Here is a 17928-nt window from a genome sequence, read left to right on the forward strand (position 1 = left end):
ATAAATCAACTTAAATATTTATTTTTAAAGACTATTTTTCAAAACTTCATAGAGAAAAGAAAACCGAACGAGACGTAGTGTGTAGATAACTGTGAGATTTCACTTTGTAGCCAGTTCCATGGAATGTTCATCAAAGAAAAAAAAAGTACTACATGGGGGAATAGTCTGTAAGGCTGTAACTAATACACGAAGTTACATACAGTTACAGAACAATATATTTATTAAACAGGACTTGTTAAACAAACTGCAAAACCTTGCGACGTTCAATGCTTATATGCACTGCTATAGGATACATTTAATAACTGAGAGAAAACAAAACCGCTTCGGCCAAAACGCACATCATACCGCTGCGTGTGTCACAACCTAGCAAAACCGCTCCGTGTGTCAGCGCCCTAAGCCGCGGTTTTTTCCTTTCCTGCACCAATTTCTTCATCTTTGAAAAAGTAATTAAAAAAGACACCACTAAAAACGATATTAAATAGAATACGTTTTCCGAAATTAGCTGGCCTCTAGATTTGGAAATAGTAGTAGAATCACCACAGAAAGTTTTTTAACCTTTCAAAAAACAAAATTTTTTTCAAAGTTCTCGCTACTAAAACGCTTATTTCACGAACGTTTATAAATTTAGTATTGAACATCATTGGAAACATGACGTGGTTTTTAATGCTATCAACAGATTTGTCCAAAACCTTTTAGTTTTGGAGTAATCATTGTTTATTTGACGCAAGGTCTTGAAATCTTCAAACATCAGAAAAAGTGGAATAACACCGAAACTGCTGAGATTACGATTGGAGGTCTGCTAGAACTTTACGGTTCCATTTTGAATATAGACAAAGTACACGAGTACTCGAAAACCCTGAGATGGAAAATATTTCGGATAAATTTTCTCTATCTTCTAAAAATTAAAAATAATTTTGATTGCCTTTTCGATTACCTGCATTATTTTTGCTCCAGCCCCATAATATATTTTTTTCAATGACTAACAAGTGTTTTTTTATTTATTTTACTTAGTTTTTATTGATGTAAGAATTATAATTAAATAAAATTTAGGAATAATTAGAGCAACTGTGAGGACGGACTTTGAGATCAGGCCGGCGAGGCACCGTTGCCGTTCGGTGGGAGGCGGGGGAGCGAGCGCATGCTTCGACAGTTCCCATGGCCACCTCGTGGGTTGTTTGGCGGTCTTTGTATCAGGATGACAGAGCTCAGCAGGAGCTCCACTGAGCTCGCACAAGCTAGTTTCACATCCCGAGCCACGTACCAGCTAAATCTCAGCTTAAATTTACTTTATTTAGCTCAAACTAAATTGTCCTTTTACATTTTAAGCTGAAGTTTGAGGAGGCCCTTGATTACATAAATCGGAAAAATTGGAGTATTTCATAAATTTCTCAGGAATAATAATCTGGATCTTGGTATGGTCTGTTGTTTGTTACTGCCATGCTTTCGACCCATTTTAAGGTCATCATCAAGACAAAACAATCTTAAATATGTATAATATTTAGTGACCGTTAATTACTGATTATTTAAAGATCGTGAGATGTCTGGTATGATGTAGGTTAGAAAAACATTTTCTTTATCGTGCCAACGTTTCGATCTTTATGAAGATCATCTTCACGAAAAACATTAAATCCCAAGCCCTGAAGATCTCAATAAAGATCGTATCGTATTATTACAGATATTATTTGGTCAAGCCGACCACGAATACTAGTGAAAGATCGAAAGAAAATGTTTTCCTAAACCTACATCACACCAGACCACATCTCACGATCTGTAAATAATCAATCTTAAATATATTTATTATTCATTTAATTAAGTTTTGAATATACGTTTCAAATTTCTTTGAAGCCCGACTCACAGTCAGACCCAACATTGCCAAGGACCTGATGGGGCTGAGTCGCTCTTAAAACAAATTAGAAACCATCTATTAATAATGTCAATGTGTTTTGCCCTGATGATGATCTTAAAATAGGTCGATAGCTTGACAGTAACAATTTAATTTGTTTCTTCGCCCAGACCGTACCAAGATCCAGATTATTCGTGAGTAAAAAAGTGGTTGATACATCTAACAATATAATCATAAATTTCATTAAGGAAGCTTATAATCACAAAAGTCCTGTTTATCATTTTTTAAATTTTTTGTTTGTTTTCTTTAGAAAAATTATAATGTGCTTTCAATCTTCTGTCAGCTTATATATTATATTACTATAGTGTTGCTCATTCTGTTTTGGTCTTATCATTAATTATCTTGGTTGTAGAGGAAGAGAATTATAATTTATTAACTCCTGTGCACAAAGTTGTATTGCATGGAACTCAGTTTGGAAAATTGATGGAATTAATCCAGGGCCAGGGGCTAGGGCCTGTATAGCATTTTACCCTTCACCTACTCCCTGTTCCATCTTTGATCCAACAGCATATCACATTTAAGCCCCTTCTGAAACATGGGGCTACCTTTCTTCCAAAGGTCTCTATTGTCAAATTTCTCACAATTATCATTAGAGCCATCTCATTTAATTTGATTCTCTCCAGAATTTTGCGAAGACATCCCATAAGGAGATCTGGCTTTATTCCCTTGTAGCTCATTGTTAGATTTTGTTAAAAAAAAAATATATATATATATTCTGTTCCATAATTCAGAGACATTTAGTACTGAGTTTGAGCATATCTTGCTATCTACTTTATAGTAATTAATTCAGCCTGACAATTGATAACTGATCTCAAGGGCATATTTCTCCTGGTACTTAAGACTAGGTTCATAAAAATCACAACCAACATTATAGACTATTAATGACTCATTTGTTCTGTAATAATAAGGTGAACGTAAGAAAATAATGTATTATGTTTGTTCTGATTGTTATAAAATATTGTAGTTATTGAGGAAGGGTCCCTGATAAAATCAAAACGTCTAAGAAAAAAGTGAACGTAAAAAGTTTCATGGAGTTATCCATGAAACTTCCTAAAAGCAAATTATTGTTTTCAAAATGATATAACACTGCACTAAATACTAGACCTTTATCATATCTTGAAGTATTTTGTATATTTATTATTCTAGTTTTTTTGTAATATTTTGGTCTGTTTTACATGTATCTTTCAGTACACTTTTGAATGGCTGTTTTTTTTATAACATGATTTTCAACTTTGTTTCATTTCTTGTCAGATTCTTAATAGGGTTTGAATCAGGAGATTGAGGTGGTGGTTTTAATAGCCTAGGCAGGAGCATTAGCAATTCCACAACTATCCAGGTTCCCTTATCTTCTAAATTTAAATTATTTAACACTGTTTGCTGTTCTATTCTAACACACAGATATCATGATTGGGGCTTTCTATTTTATGGTCAATTAAAAAATTCTCTGTTTCTTTATAAAAAGTTGTTTGCTTTGTCTTCTTATACCCCTTACTATATGGTTTATTTAGAGACTGCATTGATCCCTTTCATACACACCCTGAAGCTAGACTTTAATTATATAACCATCGCTATACCAAAATTACAGTACATGAGATAGTAAAGAAAAATACATTTTAGTATGAACAATGGAATTCCATGTCAGAGAAATACCAGCCCTCTTTTTGATTCTCTCTAGACAATTAGAGGGGGGGGGCTAATTCAAGATTATTCTGTTTAGCATAACGTCCAACTATAGAGAAAGTGCAGTCAACTGAGAGGTTTCTTTTATACAAAAGGCTCGACAGAACTTCTGCATCTTCAGTTTGGAGGGTGCAAAACTAAAGGGAGATTTGAAATGAAGAGATCTTTGCTGGCTTTTCAAACTTTCCAATGAACTTTTGTTTTTAAACTCTACGAGAGATATAGAACTAAGCTCTTAAAATGTTGAGGATTTTTTAGCGAAATGTACCATTTTGTTGAGAAGGCAAAGCAACAAAGATGAGAGGTTTAACTTCAGGTCTGATGAGTGGTGCTGGCAGCAGAAAAAGGCGTAGCCAGAAAAAAATTGGTTGGAGTAGTACAATAAATCACCTAGCTTTTCCAAGGGTTTTGGCCTCCTAGATCTTGATTTACTTTGAATGGAACCGGTTTCTTCGTAGTTTTAATAATTGTTTAAATTGTTGAAAAATGCCTATTAAATATTTTACCAATTATTGCAAAGATATTCCATCTGCCTGGTGATGAAGTGTTAATTTTCTAACTTTAACGGAAACTTCCATCTTGTTGAATTACATATGTCCTTAAAATACCTTCCACTTGCCATTTTACAGCAGAAATGATTTGGTATCAAGTGTATAGACGAACAAGCTTGATCTTGCATGTTTTAAAGAGAGAAAAATATGTTTGCAGTTGTTTTGCAAGATTGAACTCTAATACGTTATATAGGAACCAATATTTAATATGGTTAAGATATGGCCATGTTATGAAATCATTTAATTTAATAATAAAATAAAATTAAGCATAAGCAACTAAGCATAAAAACTAAGATATTACACAATTTTATTTAGCTCAAATCATTGTGTATGTGGACTTTTTTTGCTTAGATGTGGTTGAATTTATTGATAATATTCATACAAATAGCATGCAAATAGAAGATCATTTCAACATATAGTATTCAAAATAGGTAGAAAAAATTTGACCTGTTGTTAAAACAAGTAGACCAGAGAAATAATACAAAATTTTCTTTCGCCTAATTAAATACACAAATGCATAAATACACTTACCTTTTAGTCTCAAATCGCTATTATCAGTCGCAGTTTATTCTTCAATTTAACCGGACACGTTTGAATTCTGTGAACATTTAAAGCCTCGCCCATTAACTGACCGTCTGAGAATATTCTTTATCTCAAGAACAAAGAGATCCACACCTTGTTCAAATATGTTTGTTCAGGCTACCTATTTAAAATAGTTTGTTTTCCTTTTTTTATGTTTTAAAGGAATATTTATCTTTCTAAGGATCAAATTTATACCATTAAAACCAACCATTTATACAAGTGGGTGTAGTATAAAACATGATTTTACAAATAATTACCCTCAGTTTTATTTAGGCTGGTTAAGCTTGGCAAATTTAATTATTTTATATTGTTATCACTAAAATAGTGAATTTTGTAATGAAAATGAGAAAAAACCTCCTTTCCCTTATCTAAAACATACTTTGTTCTAATTAAGGAGTAATAAACTGTCAAGATAAATTTAACCTTGTATTTTACAAATACTTCGTAAATTCAGGCGAACTTCCCCACTGAAGATGGCCCTATGCCAAAATGCATTTGATTAACTCAATAAACCCACAAATGGAGGGAGGGAGAAAGTGACCCTTTGTCAGTTCAGCATTAGTTCACTGACTCACAGACCAAACCCCATCATCAGTTCTAGACTAGTTTTGAGTTAATATAGTAGTACAAACTCAAAGCCTTGCCACACTCTTTGGATTTATTTTCACTGATGGATCAAAAAACACAAATGGAGTTGCAACAGCTATTGTTTGCAGTGCATATACATACAGGTTCCAACTGTCTCCACTATGTGTGGTGATTAGTGTCTGTTAGTCAGTGATTATTCAGAGATCGTAAGATGCGATCTGGTATAACATAGGTTTTAGAAAAACATTTTCTTTATCATGCCAATGTTTTAATAAATGAGATCATCTTCAGGGCTCAAAGTGTTTGTTTTCCGTGTAGATGTGTCATTCTTGTCTGTCGTATTGAGAGTGCCATGGGCAAGAAGAGAAACCAATTGGAATGCTGTCATGTTTGTTGATGTTACATTTCTGTCTGTACAGTGATAACAGGTGCTGATGTGTCTACTAAGAACAGGGGGTGTGTACAATGCCCCAGATCATGCACTCTTCAGTGCAGTTTGGAGGAGGTAGTGTAATGGTCTGGGCTGGGAATTGCACTGGGGGACGAACTGGACTCCGTATTCACAGTTGAGGGCGACCTCACCACAGTCCATTATGTCCAAGAAATTATTGAGGAATATATCCCTCACTGGCAGGAATTTTCAATTTCTGGATGACAATGCCATACCTCATAGAGGCAGAGTTGTTCATCAATGTTTATAAAACATGGGGATTTCTCATCTGCTCCTTCCCACATTGGGATGTATTGCAGAGAAGACTTTTCAATTACCATCGGCAACCAATTGACCTGCAACAACTGAGTGCAGCATCGCAACATCTATGTTGTGAAATTCCTTATAAAATTAGTGACAACCTTATTAACAGTATAACTAACAGGTACAAAGAGGTTTTAGCTAACAGAGGTTTTCTACATGGTATTGTTTTAAAAAAATGAAATTAAAACCTTTTATTTTGTTATTTTTCAACATCCCTTAATTAAATTTTCCTACAATAAAAAATAATTTATAATAAAAATAAAATCAAAATGCTAGGGAAAGTAAATACTATAAAATTGGCAATATTCCTATTCATTTTTGATCAGTTTATCCACTATAGTCAAGTAATAATAATAGTTTGTTAGTTAAAACTTGGAAAGGCATCAAGGCAAGATGATGGATGATTTTAGCCTTAAAAATCTACATAGGCCACATCTAATTTCAACTTAATAATGAATATATATGTGTACTGCTTAAAGTTTTAATTTTTGTTATATTAAGATTTTTAGAGGATAAAATTACGCTTAAAATATCATTTTGGAACATTCCAGGAAGATAGTCATTTTCTCAGACAGTCAGGCGGCACGGCAAGTTTTATCCTCATGCGAGGCAAAGTCAAAAAGCATATGGAGAGTGGAGACTATGGAGTTGTTGGAATGAAAATCGTCTTTTGCCACCACTGCCTGTTCAATTTTGACCGGGAACCAACATTTTCTTCAATTCAGCAAAATTGTTTTAAATATTTGTTTACAAAAATCGTCTTAAATTATAAACATCAGTTTATTTCCTTGTTGTGTATAAAGTTTTTAATAAGGAATAGAAAAAGAATAATTTTCCCGCCTGTTTTGATAACGGTTACGGTTTAGTTTTAGTCATCAGTTATCAACGGACGTTCATCCGATCTGTACTTTTTTTGTCAAACAAGTTTCCTTTTTAATTTTTAGATTTGTATTTTCCATCTTCCAACGTTTATCGAACGAGAATGACGATGAATCAACTTGTGAACAGGATCAACGGTTATTTCAATGAGCCGATGTTTACCGTCGCCGAACTTCAAAAGCCGTACCCATCACTCGTTGGGACTTTTTTCCTTAAGCTGATGGGAAACTTCGAAGTTGACACTGATAACATCAGAACGGTAATTAAAGCATAAAAAGATTTTGTAATACATCGTTGATTAAACTCTGATGTAAATATATAACCAAAGGTGGCATTTGACAACAGATCATCCTAGCCATAGATTATTTTAAAGTTTTCTTGGTCATTTGAACGACATCAGTGTCATTGAATAGGCTTTAATGCCAGTCGGTAGTGTTGATTTATCATGTCAACCGTTGGACTTGATTCTCACCTGATCAGACAGTATTTCTAAACTGTGCCAACTTGTGTATCTTAACAGATGAACTTTCATTTGAGCAAAAGGAATGGTATTGATTAATCTTTAATGATAATCAAGCTATATTATTAATAGGATTGTAGCGTTGATGTGTCATTGTTGAGAACTGTTGAACCATCCTTGATGATTCTCTTCAGATCAGACATGTCTCTTCATTGTGCCATCTTTAGTTGTATATTGACAGATGAACTAGTTCATTTGAGCAAAATAAATGATATTGATTAATTATTAATCCATTTATGTTTAGTGGCCTAATTGATCATGTTAAATATTTTAGTTAATTATTCTTTTTATGTAAGGTCTTGGCTGAGACTGCTGCTCTAACCACTTGAGCTATTGTGACAATTGGTTTGAGCCGCGGCGGATTGGGCCGAAGGTCGTGGGTTGAAATCCCGCTTGTGACACTAAGTTTTTCATCTCAACCAAGACCTTACATAAAAAGAATACTTAATTAAAATATTGATTAATCTTTAATGACAATTAAGTTATATTATTAATGAGATTGTAGTGTTTATTTGTCATTGTTGACAACCGTTGGACCATCCTTGATGATTCTCCCCTGATCAGACATGTTTCTTCACTGTGCTGCCTTTAATTGTATCTCAACAGGTGAACTGGGGTTCATTTGAGCGAAATTAATGATATTGAATCAACCTTGATGACAATCAAGTTATATTATAGAATTTGGTGTTATTTTGTCATTATTGACAAAAAATTTCTTCTCCTTGATGATTCTTGCCATGATTCTCACCACGTTTCCTCATAAGTATTAACTTGAAAGATCAATTGTCTTTTTTAGTGTCATTAATGATATTGAATAGTTCAAATGGATAGTTTTACTCAAAACTTTTCCTTCCCCCACACAAGAAGTAGCATGTACACTGGATGTTTTCTTATTGTTTAAGGATGCAATACCATGCAGCTTTTGGTAATTTAAAAAAAATATATATTAACTTATTTTTTTGTTAGGTTTTTGAATTAGGCCAATTCATAAAGTACAGTTTAAAAAAAATCTTTTTTACCTTCGTTTGCTTACATTTGTGCCATATTCATGCGTGCATTTGGCAGAAACACTGCAAAGAATATATAAACCTGTACCTTTAACAAATTTTCTTTTTCAGTTTCAAATGCAAGAATGCAACCCAGAAGATTTGGAAATATTGTCCGAACTCAACTTAGTTGCTGCTATACGCTATATATTCCAGTTTTTAAATTTTGGCCTTCTCGATTTATTGAACCCTGGTATTAATTTTTGTTTTACATTCTTACTGTGAATTCAGTTATTCTCGGAGATTTTTACTTTATATAATAAAAATGTTAAGGTCAAAAGCGAACGGTCGACCTCATACTTCATTCCCTCGAATTCTACAACTTCTGTGATGAGCGCGTCATGAAACTGGAAGACTGTGTTATTGAGTACAGACAGGCGCAGGCAAGCATAATCGAAGCAATGAAGCGCAAAGATTTGATATCGCAAAAGCTGAATGAAGTCGCTATTGAAAAAGATAGCATACAACTAAAGATGAATTCGGTAAGTTTGAACCAGCCGGCTCCATTGGACTCCTCTCTCACTTGAGACTGTTCCAGTTGCGCCATGTTGCCAAAGATAAATCAAACACAGTCACCGAACTGGAGAGAGAGGTCAAGACAATACGTTCGGAAGCAGATAAACTGAATGTAATAGAGGAGAAATTAGATTCTAACATTGCAACACTTGAAGCCCAACTATTTGAGGTATATTTTGATAATTTAAAAAAAAATTATATCTTAAAAAAACAACTTATTTTAGTGTTAATAATTAAATTCAATACAAAATAACTTTTTTTTTTGTGGGTAATTCAATTTTCCATTGGAAAAATGTATGTTATTCAAAATATTCATAGTCTCTACACAATATAAATAAGTAATTTGGTTATAAATTATTAAAAAGCACTTCTACACTAAAACAAGAGTTGAATGTACAAAAGTTACTTAAACTTAACTTTCAGCCGAATTAATAAAATTCAGCCAATTACAAATTTCATTTTTTTTTCCTTTTGTTACCAGTTCCTTGCCGGACCGTGGCAATTCACTCGGTCGCCGAGTACCTGGGACTCAATGGAGATTTTTTTCCCATGGCCGCTTTGTCTCTAAAAGTGAAATAATCTGGCGCCACACTGTTTTTATAATTTTTTTCTTCTTTTAGGAAAACAGTGAAACCCTCGGGGTGAAATAAGATAAAAAATTTAAAAAAATAAAAACACAACAAGAAAGTAAAATATCAATGTCCTCTGTATTGTGAATAAATTGTAAAACAAAAAAAGAAATAAAACAAGTTTCTTCAAAATTAAAACAAAACTGTCCAGAAACCAATCTTATAATATAAATTAAAAGCTCGAATCTCGTGTACGTTCTTTTCCTTCTTGTTCCAGAGCGGTTCCCCTTGCACACGCGAACCCCACGACGATGAAAAAAAGTCCCAAAATAATTAAATAAAACACTATCACGTTCCTTTTTTACTTTTTTGTCCACACCGACCAGTCCCAGCTTGAGCCCTCCTTGTTCACGCCGGTGTCCTCGCTGAGCCCTGGCTGGGCCTCCTTCGACTTCCAGTTACCACCCACGCGTCTTTGGTCTCGCTCAACCTTGCCGAGAGCACCCGAGTCTGGTCACCCCAGTGCAAAAAAAGTTTTTTTTCTCTCATTTTGCTTGTAACACTGAACAATGTGTTATTTTTGTAATTTTAGTTGAACACTGAAATCAGCAATTTGAGGAATGATGTTGTTGATAATCCTGAAGTGGATCAAGACAATTTAAAACAGAAGGAAGCTGAAAAAGAAATAGTCCAACAGCAGAAAGAGGCAACTTGGGAAAAGTTGAAGAAAAAATCTGAGGACAAGAAACAGCTGGCTGCCATCACATCGGCTTTCAAATCCCTTTCGCAGCATGCAGATGTCACCACTCTGATCAACAATACAGTGTAAGTATAAAAATAAAGTTTAAATTTCTACCCAAGAAGAAAAAAATAAATAAAGCAAGGTTTTTCTCTTAGGAAAAAGCAGGATCTGTTGAACACCCTCCTAGACCAGTTATCAAAATTACAAGCCAAGGAAGCCAAAGAGAAAGAAATTGAGTCTTTAGACATGAAAATTAGCAGCGAAGAAAAATCTCTAGAAGAAATGAAAACAAGCAGCTACAAAAAGGAGTTGGAACTGTTGAAATTGATTGAAGAGAATAAAAGGTGAAGAAAAACGAAAACCATTCTTATTTAAAAATAATAATGACATTTTTTAGGATATACAATGAAGAGCTGGCCAAAGAGAATAAAAACACGAAAACTTGGACCGAGACACAAGAAGAGTTTGAAAAGCTCAGCGAGGAAGAACAGCAACTCCATGAGAAATTTTCATCCCAATATAATACTTTCATAAAAACCGTCGACACATTGTCATCATCAATTTTAAACTAAATGCTTATGAACTATTCAATTTTTTCTTTAATGTACGTTGTAACTTTTGTAAATATAATTTTTAATTAACAATTAATTTTGTATAAATAAATACATATAAGTAAATTTGTATAATAAATAAATAAAAGAAAGTATTGTTTTAAATATATTTTTAAACAACCTTAGGATTGTACAAAAACACAGATGACCTATAAATGTCTTAATGATGTTTATGCTGCCCAGGTACTGCAGCCTGCTGGCTTATTGTACCTTCCTATTTCCCTAATTAAGTGCAATTGATTCGTACCTTTATAGGGAGCATTAGGTCACTCCTGCAATTTCGTATCCCCCCCCCCTGTATCGTAGATTATGTCTTCATCTAGAAGTTCAAAGGTGGTATGTGTGGGTGGTTGATTTTTTCTCCTCATTGCATAACCTAAATATTGGATCATCAATGAAACCCATTTATCCAGACCCATTTGTTAAAATATTTTTTAAAAAATCATAATTTTCAATGTATGTATATTAATGTTTTTTAAAATTAATAATTCAACTATGGGACCTTTAATTCTTCATTTGAAATTTGTAAAGGGCACCAAATCGCCCTTCAACTCGGAGAGGCCGACAGTCACGTTTTTGTTAAAAAAAAAAATAATAATAAAAGGTGTATTCTATTTTAAAAGACTAGAAATCGCTGTTTCATGTTCGTATGTTGGCTTCCATCGAAAAGGTTTTTTTCTTACTATACATTTTTTTACATTGTGTTTTGTGTCCGGACTTAAACAAAAGTCAATAAAAGACTATCTATTACTTTAAATGTAACTTTATATATGAATAAATTTTTATGACACGATCCTAATAAAATCACAAATTTTCTGATTATTCGAACTTTCGATCATCCGGACAAATCCCAGTCCTTTCAAGTCCGGATAAACAGATTTCTACTGTATTTGTTTTCTTACATGTGTCCTATCAATTTTTTTTTTTTTTTAACAATCTTGTGCAACCCAAACAGCATAACTGATAAATTCACCACCACAGTACCTATTTCACACTTTTCCGGCATATTGTCTCAAGCGTAATATGGGCTGGAATACCCCAATCTCCTGTATAATTATTTTTCATTTTCTCACAGATTCGCACAACAAAAACGCACTTTTTCTACGTAACTGTACTAGCGAAAGTAATTGGGTCAATATAAAACTATAAAAAGTTAATACAATATATATTGATTATTTTTAACAAATTTTATAACACTAGTATCTAATAACTATCACATTTTGTTTATCACTAACATTCGCTTGAAAAAATGAAAAACATTTTTAACAAATTTACTATTTAACAAAATTTACATGTTTATATCTATTTATTGTTGGTTCTGTTTATCTACAGCAGATTGTTCCCTTTGGATGTTTTATGGAAGAAGTAAGATCACAAATCCATTTTACTATCACTTTTTTTTACTATATTTTCCCTTTTGTTTCCTGATTTTTGTTGAAAATAATTATAGGAGTGTTTTTATTTATCAGGCTGTGAGTAGGCCCAAAGACCATTGTATGCGTGTAAAAATCCTATGCTTTCAAAAAACGATTCTCCCGTCATGTTCCCTCTTAGGACGTTCAGGTGGACATCAATGCCGAGATCTCCTAGTTTTTTAGTTATAGCGTTTACGACCATCTTCCCGAGGCCTTTCCTTCTGTGTTCACTTACTGTGTGGACGCTGCCGATTCCACCATAAAACCAGTATAGAGCCCAGGCGACCAGATGGTTGTTTTTATCGAATACACCCAGCCCGAAATTATAATTGATTGTGTTTATTATCAGTTTAAAAGATTCCGAGTGTTTGTGGGGCCAGAGGTTGTTTATTAGTTCGGCATGCTCTTCCTTCAAGTTGCCTAACTGAAATCCTTCTGGAGTGCTGATAAAAAAATAAAATAAAAAATAATAATAAATATAATAATTCTAGATACAAGTTAAAACAAAAATGAACTTATTACATGATTTGAATTTCTTTGGCTAAACTGGAAGGTAGCCAGAAGACCTTATCCAAGGAAGTTCTGAACTTAATTCCATGACTTTTCCACATCTGCTTCGTCAAAGGTTCTATCGCATTCCAAGTGTCTTCTGGCATTCCGGTGAACATTATTTTGTACTTGAACCATTGGATTCGTTTCGTCTCTGTTATTGACTTTGCTAACAAGACCTTTCCTTCTTCCGTCCAAGTATAAAGTGTGCCATCCAGCCTACACTGAACAAATTTACACAATTATAAAACCATTCCAAACTAAATTTGTGGTAAAACTTGCATTAAAAATTATGTAGAAGAAAATCGCCCCATTTTTATAGTTACCGCCTGGGGCAAAAATTTTTATAGGGTAATGATCGATTTTTTCTTTCCACTTAAGTAGTATAGTTATGAAAGAATATACCTGGAAATAAAAGGGATGTATTAATCTATCTTATTATGCAAACAGTTCAAAATTAATTTCAAATGGCATAATTTTTAGAAAAATACAAAACCTACCACAAAAATTTACAACCTGTGCACCGTGACCAGTATTGTGTCTATGGTGCGTCTTCATTCTTTTTTTATCTAGAGCTCCTCATTAAGCTTGAGGCTTTTTACCAGACCCCAAAGCTTTTTTAAGAGCTCCCTTGTGTATCCTTCAGGCCTGAGTTTTTCATCTCCCATCTCTGCCTAAGTAGGCCTTTTCCACCATCAGAGGACATGTTCCGTTGTTTCTTCTTCTTGGCAATGTGTGCACAGGCTTGTTTCTGCCACTCTGAGTCTACACATATGCCTACAGAGTCTGCAGTGTCCAGTCAGCAGTCCAATTATTATTCTAGTCCTAGCACATTCTAGATTTAGTAGTTCTGCCATTGGTTTCTGTGATGGTCCTTTGATAAGTTTTTTGCATGCCTCTCTCCTGAGCTACATTCCCATTGAACGGAGGACTTATTTGTAATCCAGTGTCTAATGGATCTGCATTTTTGGCAGTTTGGTAAGCCACAAAAGGGTTCAGGGCCAATAGGTGTCAAACTTTCCTTGGTCAATTTATCCACCTCTTCATTGCCCCTCTACCCTGTGTGCCCTGGTACCCTGGACAAGGGTAATTTTGTTATTTTCCCCAATGTCTGACAGGGCTACTAATTTGGCATTGATTCTTTGCTTATAGAGAAGTGTAAGAAAATTTTCCCAAGCTGACATCACCTGGCAAAATTATTTAAGATCGATCGCATTATGATAAAAACTAAGTAGGCACCTAGAGAAAAACCACCCATTTGCAAGAACATTATTAAATGAGGGCAGAGTGTTCAAATTCAATTTGAACTTAAATTCTTCGACGAAGAAAATAGAAAGCAAATATCACAAATTAATGTTAAAAAAACAATGAATAAAAATAAAAAAAGGAAAAGCAGTCAGCGAAGCACGTTTGTGTTTTTCTACAATTTTTTAATTTTTACAATGAATTATAAATTTGGGATTTTACGATTTTCAATGGAATACAATTAAACAATATCTAAACTAACAATAACTAAAAAAAAATTGCAAAAGTTTAATCAAATAAATTAAGCAAAAAAATTCTCTCTTTCTTCTGAGATCTCCTACTCTCACAGCAATCTTTATTCATTTTGGTTATTACACCTTTCTCGTATATTACCATATATAATCATCATACATTGTACAGAATACTTTACGTGTATAGATCTTGGAAAATCCTTCTTGAGCGTGGCCAAGAGGTGGTGGATATCGTCTGGGGGAATTTCCTGAAGAGGATCCTCTTCGAACTCCATTTTGCCCTTATTCATCGATTTCCGGAGCCGGCACTTCGCACAGCCGCAAGGCACGTGGCATGCGCCTCCTTTATTCCAATTTCTGCCCTTGGCTGATAAAATAAACAGGATTTTAACCGGTTCGAACGTTTAATTTAAATGGAAATCTCGGTGGATGTGGAAAATCGAGCCATTCCGGCCGACGAGACGGTGCCGGAATATAATCATAATCGGGGAAAAAATTATTTTAAAATCTTGTTTCTGTATAATAATTAATTACAATCATAACGTATTTGAACTAAATCTACCGTATTTCTGCGAAATTTTAAGAATTTGCCGTATTTTTCTACTTGAAATCAATGTTTGACAATTATAGGTAAAGAGGATAATCATCTCGTAAAAACTTTCATGACCAAGGTGGCACCAACAACATGCCAACCAAAAGGGCATTACAGAGATTACCCTAAATGAATTGGTAGAGGTATAAGTATACAATTTATACAGGGTGTTCGGCTATTCGTGTAATAAACTTTGCCAAAGTCCTAGTTAACTATGATCCGAAGCTCAGCAGTTTCGGAGAAATTCCACCTTTTCTGATTTTTAAGATTTCACGACATTGCTTCAAATAAACAATGATAACTCCAAAACTAAAAGGTTTTGGACAAATCCATTGAAAACTACATTAAATTTCCAATAAGATGTGATCAAAACTAAACTTGTAAACGTTCGTGAAATAAGTGTTTTAGTAGCGAGAACTTTGAATTTTTTTTTCAAAGTTGAAAAACTTACTATGTTTGATTCTAAACAACGTAGAGACCAGCAAATTTCAGAAAACCTACTCCATTAAATATCCTTTTACGTGCATCCACTCTAGGTACATAAAAACAGAGTCCCGCGTGGTCGAAATCGCGGGTAAAAGCTAGTTGGAAAATAAAGAAATAGCTCTCTGTTGTTTCGTGGACATAGACAACACCTCGTGTAGAATGGAGAAAGGGACCCTCTGCCTACCAAGTGGATGCAATGCGAGAAGTCGGATTAATAAGTGCTGAACGTATTCATCCGACTAAAAAAATAACACCTACCCATGGATGCCCCCAAGGAGGAGTACTGTCGCCACTTCTATTACTAGTAACCTAACCACAAAGCTTAACAACTTAGGGTACCATACCACAGCTTGCAGATGACCTGGTAACAAGTTATGACGATAAGGCCAGCCCCCACCATGGACCGGAGAGCGTTGTCGGAACAGGACCACTTCGTAGCGAGCGGCCAAAAAGAGAGAATCGCCCTGCCGTTTTTATTTTGGAGATTTTTGCGGTTACCTATCTAATATTCTCGACGGACATCCACCTGTCTACCCCGGAGGAGAGTTACCAGTCCGAGGAAGCGGATTCGACGAAGGCCGGCAAGGAGCTCACCGGGTTCGTTGAGTGTGGTGGCTGGACTACTCCCTTTTTTTCAAGGAGGTGTACGATCAAACAAACATAACAAAAACTATTCGCTCAAGATTTAACGAGGAAAGAAGTTTATTTTGTCTTATCTTTTTTTAATTTAATAATTTGCACGAGAACTCATTTGTTTTGTAAGAAGAGTACCTATTGTAATTATATTATTTTCTCCTTTTATTTTTATTATTATTTTAACTTCTAGTCTCCTTGTGTCATGTCGTAATAAAGTACAAAGAGAAAATTTGATGACACACTATTGAATCAGATTAAAAAACACCCAAACATTATAGAAAATTGATGAGAAAATGGGTTTAAATATAATCTCTAAGAAAACATCTTTACCAGAAGAAGAAAGCCAAACCTAAAAGTACGCATTGCAAAAGGTGAAGCCTTAACTTTACTTAGGAAACTAAGTACCTAGGCATTGACCAAAGCTTCAAATGGAAAAGTCATTTGGCAACATTCTACATAAGGCCAAGGCACTAGCATTGGCGAGAGATTATACAGTGAAAACGGCGTAAAACTCCAGGATGGCGTATTGTTATACAACACAACGGTTAGACCTTTTGTCACCTATGGAACACTGGTATGGTGACCACAAACACTGTACAAGGACATACAAAATAAACTGCAAAAGTCTACAAACTCTGGCTTTCGAGAGTGCCAACAGATGCCTATGATGGAAAGAAATATCCTAAAGGGACACCAATACAAAATTTTAGAGGGTCTGAAAATAAATGAAATGGCAATACTTAACAAATGACAAGAAAACCATTTTGACAGCCCCTTCCAAGTGGTCATAGATAAAACATCCCTAAGACGGAAGGAAATAAAACCCTAAGGAGACGCCAACACAAAATTCTAGTGTCTCAAAATAAATGAGATGATATATAACGGTACCTGCCAAAATTAGAAAACTACTTGGACAGATCCTTCCAAGTGGTCATAGATTACAGCAATCTAGACAATCAAGGTACATTTAGTTCGTCTTTGAGGGAATGTGCTCGTGTTAACATCTCCGATGAAGTAAACAGAGATCCACAAACAACTGCACATGCATTTTCTCGTCAAGGTGGTGCCTGCTAGTCCATTGCTTAGAGGATTTCGTAGAGATTGTATATTCTCATGCCATTTTTTAAGAGACCAAGGTTTAGAGAATGTAGTGTGGTGATCACCTATGGATACCATGTTATCCACTAGTATCACCACCGCTTTAACAATGGTCTCGCCTTCCACGATGCAGCTAAGCTGGCAGCAGCTCTGTATGTAAGTAGGGGCTCAACCTGGTAATTTCAGGCTCGTTTACGAGTATCAACTCTTACTAATGGAATAAGCTATAGCAACAAAGGTATTCGCAGCATCGTCCTGTGCCTGCTGCGCGAATCCCTTCTCTCCCATCGACCATCGGCTCATCTACATCAGTCGACGTATTTCGAGCATCGGCTTAATTCATAAAACCTGCCCCTCTCAGACACCATCAACAACGTGTACATTTCTGTAGTTTTTAGTAGCTGTTTCAAAATGAAGGTGAAGATTGTGTATTTATTCGGCGTATTTTGTGAACGGATGAGTCCATCCATTGACTCATTTTGACGGGAAATTCACATTAAATTAAGGAAAAACACAAAGCCAGAAATATTACTCTTATTCTTGAGAATAAATCAGCCACAAGAAACTTTCATTCGTAAATCACCCTCTATTATAATAATATTCATATAGTTGTGTGTAATAATTACAAAGGTGTAGGTAAGTTAATTAAGTATATAAAGAAATTTTTGCCGTACAAACCAAATTATTCTTGTTTTCTTCTTATTAAATAAATTTA

The 17928-nt window shown here is 34.6% G+C and overlaps 3 protein-coding genes across 5 annotated transcripts in view; 1 reads left to right on the forward strand and 2 right to left on the reverse strand.

Moving 5' to 3' along the window:
• The window catches only part of LOC106669375 (sodium- and chloride-dependent GABA transporter ine), a 93225-nt gene extending 88443 nt beyond the window's left edge, over positions 1-4782 (reverse strand). For both annotated transcript variants that reach the window (XM_014398816.2, XM_014398815.2), the window contains exon 1: positions 4666-4782. The gene's annotated coding sequence lies outside the window, so the exon portion shown is untranslated. The remainder of the gene's footprint in view (positions 1-4665) is intronic.
• A 2118-nt stretch (positions 4783-6900) lies between these two features.
• Positions 6901-10957, forward strand: LOC106669457 (myosin-J heavy chain-like). Its single transcript, XM_014398952.2, has 7 exons — positions 6901-7196; positions 8576-8696; positions 8777-8985; positions 9042-9188; positions 10181-10413; positions 10486-10674; positions 10728-10957. Exons 1-7 carry the CDS (start codon positions 7041-7043, stop codon positions 10900-10902), a joined length of 1230 nt encoding a protein of 409 aa, XP_014254438.1. The 5' UTR covers positions 6901-7040; the 3' UTR covers positions 10903-10957.
• Positions 10958-12143: 1186 nt separating this feature from the next.
• On the reverse strand, positions 12144-17921 carry LOC106669409. 2 transcript variants are annotated; one of them, XM_014398874.2, is made up of 5 exons: positions 17892-17921; positions 14581-14768; positions 13188-13310; positions 12879-13129; positions 12369-12799 (listed from the first exon to the last, which is right to left on the reverse strand). In XM_014398874.2, the coding sequence occupies exons 2-5, from the start codon at positions 14689-14691 to the stop codon at positions 12400-12402; spliced, it is 885 nt and encodes a 294-aa protein (XP_014254360.1). In that variant the 5' UTR covers positions 14692-14768; positions 17892-17921; the 3' UTR covers positions 12369-12399. The 2 variants fall into 2 exon arrangements, with proteins under 2 accessions (XP_024083859.1, XP_014254360.1); XM_024228091.1 differs by lacking the exon at positions 17892-17921 and having other exon boundaries at positions 12144-12799; positions 14581-15238.
• Between the last annotated feature and the right edge of the window lie 7 nt (positions 17922-17928).

The sequence above is a fragment of the Cimex lectularius genome, unplaced genomic scaffold, assembly GCF_000648675.2.
Source record: "Cimex lectularius strain Harlan isolate CLEC.00 unplaced genomic scaffold, Clec_2.1 scaffold202, whole genome shotgun sequence".
In the NCBI taxonomy this organism is placed as follows: domain Eukaryota; kingdom Metazoa; phylum Arthropoda; class Insecta; order Hemiptera; family Cimicidae; genus Cimex; species Cimex lectularius.